At 41.7% G+C, this 8693-nt stretch overlaps 1 protein-coding gene across 1 annotated transcript in view; it reads left to right on the plus strand.

Moving 5' to 3' along the window:
* Dpr1 (defective proboscis extension response 1) overlaps positions 1-5114 on the plus strand; it is a 528341-nt gene extending 523227 nt beyond the window's left edge. The window contains exon 6 of the mRNA XM_078178615.1: positions 4111-5114. Within this exon, the coding sequence (XP_078034741.1) occupies positions 4111-4214 (104 nt within the window). The 3' untranslated portion in view covers positions 4215-5114. The remainder of the gene's footprint in view (positions 1-4110) is intronic.
* The last annotated feature ends 3579 nt before the right edge of the window (positions 5115-8693 follow it).

Here is an 8693-nt window from a genome sequence, read left to right on the forward strand (position 1 = left end):
GGGGCGTCGCCGCGGCGAAATAAAATTCCGATGCGTGTTTTGAACGCGGAGACAAGGGGCGTTGTGGGTTGCCGCTGCTAATTTCGGCGCGGCGTTCCACGGCTTACTTACAGTTGCACATCACGCGCAATACGATTTACGTCACGTGCCGGTGGCTCGTGACGAGCTTCGCCGCGGTGCCTCTCTAACGGGGTGCGCACCCTTACGTTGTAATCTCATCCGAAAATATCGCGGACGCGACACCGACGCAAATTTACAAGTGGCACGTTTCGAATCAACTTTACGAGATTCGGAACGTCTGACGCGCGGACGAACACGCGCTTATATTGTTCACGGATCGTGCCGCGTTGCTGCGCTCGCGGCACTCATTGCATATGCAATCAATACCGGGAATAAGTTCGAATCGAGGAGACCGGCGCGCTCGGCCGCGAAACGAGATTAGTTGCTGACCAACTTTCTCATCGCTCGGATTATTTTTATTGTTCCTATCGCGGCATTAACCCCTTCGCGTGCTACATTCTCTTCGCAGTTGCTTTTTTCGTTGCGACTAGGTTTTAAGAGGAACGGAATATTATCGTTCGTTTCCTGAATTTACTCGAACGCTTAAATATTAATTACAAGGAAATTGGAATTTTATAAATCGTTATTAGTAATTTAGGTGGTACTTACTCGTTTCGAAGAACCTCAGAAATATAGAAAATGTGCAACGTTGGTTCTATGACATCGATGAATTTTTTAACATTCTTGGAAGCAACGAGGCTCTCAACTATTTTATGTATGTTAATTTATGCCGTAATACTCGATATAATATCTCCTTATTATTATAGTACTTGTTATAAGTAGGAAGAGACGACTAACGCCCGTATTTATGCATCATCAATTTTTATGCACCCCCGAGATTATTAAGATCTGCTTTATCATTTTATTCAACCTTCCACGAGCACACAATGGGAAATTCCGATCACCGAAATCGTGAATGCATCGCTGCCAACAAATTCTCTTCTGATCTGTATTTTTTTCAAGCAATCCAGCACGGATCACAGTCGGGCATTATTCAAATAAGATAAAATAAATTTTGCGAACAAAATTTTTATTGGGATAAAGCAACGAATAAATTCGTGCGGTAGAATTTTACCGAAGCAATATTACGAATATCATTATATTCGAGTAACATATCGAAGAGGTTCGTCGAATAAAATTTTATTTGAATTATATCTCGACCTTGAAATCAAATTTTATTCGTGTAACATATCAAATCGATTCATATAATACAACTTTATCCGCATAATATATCGAACAAGTCCATCGAATAAAATATTATGCCTCGACAAATATTATTCTAGACAATATGTCAATTAAATTCTTGGAATTAAATTTCATTCCAATAAAATATCGAATGAATTACTCGAATAAAATTTTATTCATTATTCGACTAAGATATGCCTAGCTCAGAAATAAATAAATAAATATTTGGTAGATTAAAAATGAAGCTTTCGGGGATGGTACTAGGTGTCGAGAAAAAAAGGAGAGAAAGCGACCGTAAAGGAAGAGGCAAACGCGTAATTCCTCCGTGAGACGATCGATCGTCGCGATCGTCGTCGTCGTCGTCGGTTGCGACGTCGACGTGAATTTTGCCCCGTGAATTAAGACGCACGACGACGTTTATCGCCGGGACCGTCAATTTCAAAGGACGCCAGCCGCCGCGGCGCGTCGCGGCGACCTCCCCTCCCCCTCCCCCCTTTAAACCAATGCGACAGAGCAGGAATTAGATCATCGATTAGATGGTTAATTATGGAATCGCGTCGGACAGACATCATACGAGTAATTCGATGTTTCCAGTTGGAATACTCGTGCCGTGAATTCGCGTCGTTACGAGCCGCGCGCGCGCGCGCGCCGTCGAAAATATAATTAGTTAACGCCGATAATTAAAAGCATTCGGTACGGGTTTCACGTAGCGTCGGCGAGATCTCGTTGGCCCGTGATAATAATTAAATATTCTATTATCGGCGAACGGATTGTACCGACGGCGAATTTTGCTATCCATTAGACCGTTAGAGTATGCAACAGATGCGTCCGGATGAGTTCGACAGACGCTTCCGGTCCCTGTAAATTACGGTGTCTTCGTCTGTCGCGTTGTTTCCGGCAGGGAACACCCCCGACGAAATCGATCGATGGTTGTCATGCACGTGAAACGATATTTTATCGAAAGAAGTATAGTTTATGTAGTAAAATAGCTATTTGGAATTATTATATATTGCAAGTCCATTCATTTCTATATGCTCGTCGATTATTAACCCTTTGCACTCGAAGCCATTTTAACTGTAAATCTGAAATAATTTTTTGGCTTTTAGTATTTCCGTTTTATATAACAAAATTCATTCTATGCATATGAAATTGAGTCTTGTCACTCATATAACAGTTACACTTTCAACAATCTTTTTCATCTAAGCTTTGACGATATCTACAAAAATAATTTTCGAACGTGTTACAATAACTTTAATGGCGCCGCAGAGTCGCCACTCGAGTGCAAGAGGTTAATTTTAATCCTTGCCGATTACTCCGTCAAAGCGACGCGGATCTTTTTAAATAAGCATAAAATATTGTTTCGTCTACAGTTTATCCATAACTTGTGCAAAGTAGAAGTCTATAACTCTGCGCTTAAAAATACTTGACCCTTTCAAAGGGTGTCCACGGTCCACTTCGATTTCTCCTCGGAACGCCGAAATCTGCTGTATGCAATTACCATCTAATTGCCTATACGAAATGGACATCTAATCTAGTATACATCATGGTTCTACCGTAGCCGATAGCAGTAATTCTCTGGCTTATCCCGTCAACGAACATTACTCCACCGGGCGGCAATTATCGAGAAATCAATCAAGAATGCGACTGCAGCCGAGAACATTCTCCGCATACACATTCAATTCCGTTTGTTGACGCGCCTCCATCCGCTAAATGCTTTACTCCCTTTCCTTTCACCATGCTCGCAACGTTCGCAAATAATACGCTGGGCGCAATACGTATTGTACCCTAAAGGGTGCATTTATCGGATTGACACATCTATTTTTTGGTATCAGAACAAAATCATTTACGTTATAATTATATAAAGCGATGCATTTGTAGTAATAAAGTCAGAGCTGGTCGAATATTTAAGGGTTGATTTCCACCCCTTGAAGCGAATTTGTACAAGAAAAATAAAACTGTGTAATTACACACGATGTATCTATTACATGGAATACAGTAAAATAAAATGAATAAAGTAAAACAAGTGAAGGAAATAAAATGAAATCGAATCGAATAAAGTAATAAACCTCCACCTTAATAACAGCAAACAAATAGGACAAGTTATCTCAATCCTGAAAAATTCAAGCCTATACAGTAAACTCTAATATCCCCAACTAAAAGTCGTCGCTAATAACCGCAAGTGTAGTTGATGCGACGTAAAATACTATTTAAAAAAAAAAAAGTAATAAAAATTAAACTACGATAAAATATTATAATCTATAGAACGTATCAAAAATGATGCTACTGTTAAACTATTAATCTTACTCGTGACGATAAATTAATTAATCTCACTCGTACCCCCAAAGCATCAAAACCTTCCGAATATCCGTAAAATTTCCCGCGAAACGTTTGAACCAACAGCTACCACCAACGATCCAGTGCCGGTTCGATCGATCAAACGACTCCGACGATTGAGTGCGTTCACCGGGGGGGTGTCTAACAAAACCGGGAGCAAGTCGGGCAAGTTCCGCGAGGCGGCGACGGCAACGAAATTGCCAGGTGCCGCGTAAAAAGCGCCGCAACGTAGAATCCGATTTCAAATGATTTGCTCCCGCGAGTAGTCTCGCGGCACGCCGGTTGCTCGTATATAAATCAAGATCCCCCGTCGGATCGCGCGCGACTACACATGGAAAAACGACGACGAATGTAAACGAGAGGAATCTCTCTCCCTCGAGGAAGGGGGTGAGGGGTGGGGATTCGACTCGATCCTCCGTGATCGCGTACCAGAAACGCGGAATGGGGGAGGGGGGGAAGGAAAATCTGGTCGCAAGTGTTGCCGGAAGTTCAGACCGGACGCTAATCCGATGCATGTTGTTCTTGTTCCAGGGGAGCATCCAGCGGCGATGCAGCACGGCAACACGGCAGCAGGCTCGCCGACATCGAAGACGGTCCTCGTGATGCTCGCCTTCTTTTTGGGTCAATTGAGATAATGTGTGTGTTCGCGTACGTGTCGTCGTCTGCGCGTGTGTCTACTACTACGAGTGTGCTGTCCACGAACGCGTGCGTGTGCGTATGCATGGGAACACGTGTGTGCGTATGAGCACGAGACCGGATCTCGACACGATGAATCTTATTGCCCGAGTGTTAGGTGAAATTTCGTATGGATCGCCGGACACGAGAAGACACGTAGAATCCGTACCCTGTACAACCCTCTCGCGCCGGCCCCGAACACCCCACGTCGCCTCCTTGTGTCGCGATCGCGGATGCGTCGAGGAGCTATCGTCGGTGAAGAAGTTCTCTCTCGCGCGCGTGCGCTTCATCGAAGATGCCTCCCGCGGGAGAAGCGAGTGCCGGGCGGAGCTCAAAGGGAATCGTCGACGACAGCGTCGTTCCGCGCCCGTTGTTTTTCGATGCGTCGTCGTCGTCGTCGTCAGATCGTTCGATTATTTTCGGGTAGCTACGGGAGGCGAGTCCCGTGGTTCAATGGTCGGCGAACGTGATCCGATCGCGGCGATTAACGGCTGCGATCGCGGCGCGAACTCGAAACGGCCGTATTCGTTCGAGAGCAATCGGAAGTTGCGATTAATAAATAACCGGCGTAATCAGACCGACCGAGAACGCGATTAACCGGCTAATCACGGAACCATTACGCTTCGGATTATCATCGAAGCAATAAGTTCATTACGCCGTCGCCCGTCATTGTTCGCCCGCGTCCGCGCTCCTCGTTCCGGCGGCTTCTTTTTATCGGACCGTGCCCCACGATCGCAAACGTTGCTCGTCGGCCTTTTGTTACCGCGATCATTCCCGATCATTGTTATCGTCGGCGAGATCATCGATCGTCGGCGAGATCATCGATCGGCGGTCGATCTTCGTTCGTAGACGTCATGTTGCACAGTACAGGCAAAACCGTTCTCGAAATGATTGCGGCGCGTTCGTCGCATAAGCGACCGCGGGCTTTAGTGAGTTTTAAATAGACCGCGGATTTTTATGCGGGATAAAAATGTTCCTTATCAGTTTGTTTAATCGATTTGGTAGGGCAATGTTAAGTTTTTGGAATTTTTTAAATATTCTAGATTTGATCTACTAATTTTATAATAAATGTATAAAATCCGCGGTCTAGCTACGAATCATGTCGAATTATTCGATCCTTGCAACAGTGTCAGCGTTTCGCGTTTCATTTACGCGTTTCTTTTTATGCGGGATAAAAATGTTCTTTATCAGTTTGTTTAATCGATTTGGTGAGGCAATGTTAAGTTTTTGGAATTTTTTAAATATTCTAGATTTGATCTACTAATTTTATAATAAATGTATAAAATCCGCGGTCTAGCTACGAATTTATGTCGAATTATTCGATCCTCGCAACAGTGTCAGCGTTTCGTGTTTCATTTACGCGTTTCCGTCATGAATGCATCAAATCCGCGGCATCATTGTTGCACTTCGGCAAGAACCAGGCAAGTGCAATGGTAAAAACTACCGCGCGTGCAGCATTATTTTCGTCTGGAATTTTGGTATCTTTGTTACGTGTTCGGAACAGAATGATGCACGTTAAAGCGGAGCGTAATTTTTCAGTGTAATTCATATTGTTTGAAATCAACGGGACAGGTTTTCGCGAATATTGGAAAAATTCCGTGTCTCATTTTCATGCGTGGATGCGCACGGTTTTCCGCCGGGTTTCCGCGGAAGTAAGAGAAACACGGGAAGTAACTGCGGAATGCGAGCGCGAATATTGCGAAATCATACGTTTCGCAACGCGATACCTCTGTTTTGGAAAATGCTGTAGGAACGGAACGAGTTTAAATTATATTTCGCGCTGTAATCGATCGTCCGGAACAACGGAGCACCCGTAAATAAATAATCGCGATAATTTGCATATATTAATTATCAGAATCACATAAAAAAAAGCTGATTTCTCAACAAAATACGTGTTTTTACTTTCGTCAAAGAATTGACTTTCTTTCATAAATATTAATCGTAAAGAATAATTCGCAGAAATGTTAAGAAATGAAATACTATTTCAAATAATTATTTTTAAAAAATGTCATCGTGATTTCGTAAACATTTTTCTACTGAGAGCATTCAGGCAAAAGCCGGCCAGTAATTTTCCAGATAAACTTTTGAGAACATCCATTTTCGTTGCAATTTCTACGCTAATTCGAGTCACGTGCACATTATTTCGCCGGCTAATTTTTCTGGAAATGAAAAAAAAAGGTTTTCACCATGGTAAAAACCAGATTAAAAAATCCATGCCCAATTCTCTTCGACATCGTGTACGGAAACTGCAGTCGAAATTTCCGCTTAAAAGCTTGACTATTGTCCACGTTATTTCAATTTTAGCGATAATTATGAGCGCTACGGCCGTCTATCTACCGATCGAAGTTTCACAAAATTTTATTCAAATAACAGACAAGAGATAAAAGAGTAACAAATACGATTCAACGCGATAATATCGAATAAACATTCGATCGAATGAAAATGTATCCGAGTACGGTTTTATTCGGCTAGGAATTCGTACGGAAAATAATCGACTCGAATGAAAACGATGAAATGCAAAGTGTCTTCATCAATCATTGGTAATTGCTTGAAATAGATCGCCGTACGGCCCCCTTTCAGAGCCCGCCGCGGTGCCCGCGCAAAATAAAGAAACCGCATTGTCGACGGCATTGTTACAGATCGCGAAGGCGAGGATCCCGGATGAAAAACTCCATTATCGAATTTTATTTCTGTTCCGCGCGCCAGTTTCGTAACTGGTTCACGGGGCGAAACGAACGGACAATGTTGCCGCGTGATCGGCGGATGTTAGCGGTACATTTTAAGGGAATTAAAGACCACTGATGAAAAAAGTTTCCGTTTAATGCGGCGACGGGCGCGCGAACGACGTTATTTGTCCGACGATTTTTTTCGAATTCCGAACGACAGCTTCCGAAAGATTAAAGCCGGCTGGCAAATATATCGAGGATACTATTTTTCTTTATTTCGTATCGAGGATTCACGTGTCAATAATCGGGCATCGCAGCGAATAAAGAAATTAGTCGAAGGAGATACCTGTGCGAATATCGGTATAATAAAGAAGATAATAACAGAAAATTTAATTAAAAAAATATTTGCATCATGGATCGATAATAAGGAAGATAATAAAAAGAGAATCGAAGTGAAGAAAGATATTTGCATGGGGGATTGTTCGTCGTTGTAATAAAGAAGGTAATGGATCATTCAAAATAACAAATAAATATTTATGTATTGTATTAATCTGTGATACGTAAAAATTGCAGACGAAAATAATGATTTTTCGAAAGGGTTACTGATCTTTTTTATTCACGACAAGATCGCAGGAACGTTCTACTTATACTCCGTTAATGTATGTCTGTGCAGAATGACTCACTGCTGTTAACATTCCGACAAATTCCGTAGAATTTGTTGCATAGATGTTGCCATCGACGATCGAGCTATGCTTTCTTCGATATCCGTTTAATTGACTCCGACAATTCTGTACACTTTTGCTGCTGTTAATAATTGTGCAACATCGAGGGTGCGCTCACGATTTGTTCGTTTCGAACAAATTTTGTTCAAATTGTTCGTTTCATTATGCTATGACGAACCGTGATTACAATTAGTGAGAGAGATATACTAAATTCCTTAGGCAGCGAAAAGTAAATATTAACAAACGCAAAATTCGATTTGTGATACGAGAAATACAAACCGGTAAAATTGAGAATAGACATTCTTTTTGATAATAACATTCTTTCGAATATATAAGAACATTTGGATCTTCGTTATTTTACTATGCAATATTTTTTAAACGTATAACGAAATGATAATGACTGTACCTTCGACTTTCGACTACGATCGAGTGCAGTTTCATCGAAACGATGAAACAATTCCTGTACAAAAAGCGACAATGCGTGCAGAAAAAAAGAGAAGAGAGGGAAAAAACGCTGATCCGTGACCGATGGAACACGTGATCCACGAATTTACTATATCTCTGTCACGATCGACGAATGAAACTTAAAAATCCGTGTACAAGAAATTCAGCTCAATTCGTGCTCTATTACCTTTTAACGAAACCGATTATGTACGAGTTTTTTATGACGTATTAATATATCAACGCACAATTGTATATAAGTTACGTCGTGTAGTGAACGTCGACCATGAAGCATCATGTATCATAGCGAATTAGTGGTAAAACGAAAGCATTTATTCTATCATTAACGACAACGGTTAATCATTTTTATGTTTTCTAATATAACGTGCATTAAATAATATTATAATTGCGTACGATTAAGGGTCGCTGGACCGAGCGACGATTCAAGTATCAACAATGGTTCATTTTAATACAACCTATCGATAAATCGGTGATTAATGTTACGTCGCTTTCGAATATCGCAGTATCTATACGTGGAATTTCTTGTTGTTACTACGGCAGACAAAATCTTCGAACGGTACGTTTTTCGTAATCTCAATTTTCTGTGAAA

The sequence above is a fragment of the Augochlora pura genome, chromosome 4 (genome assembly GCF_028453695.1).
Source record: "Augochlora pura isolate Apur16 chromosome 4, APUR_v2.2.1, whole genome shotgun sequence".
Taxonomy (NCBI): Eukaryota; Metazoa; Arthropoda; class Insecta; order Hymenoptera; family Halictidae; genus Augochlora; species Augochlora pura.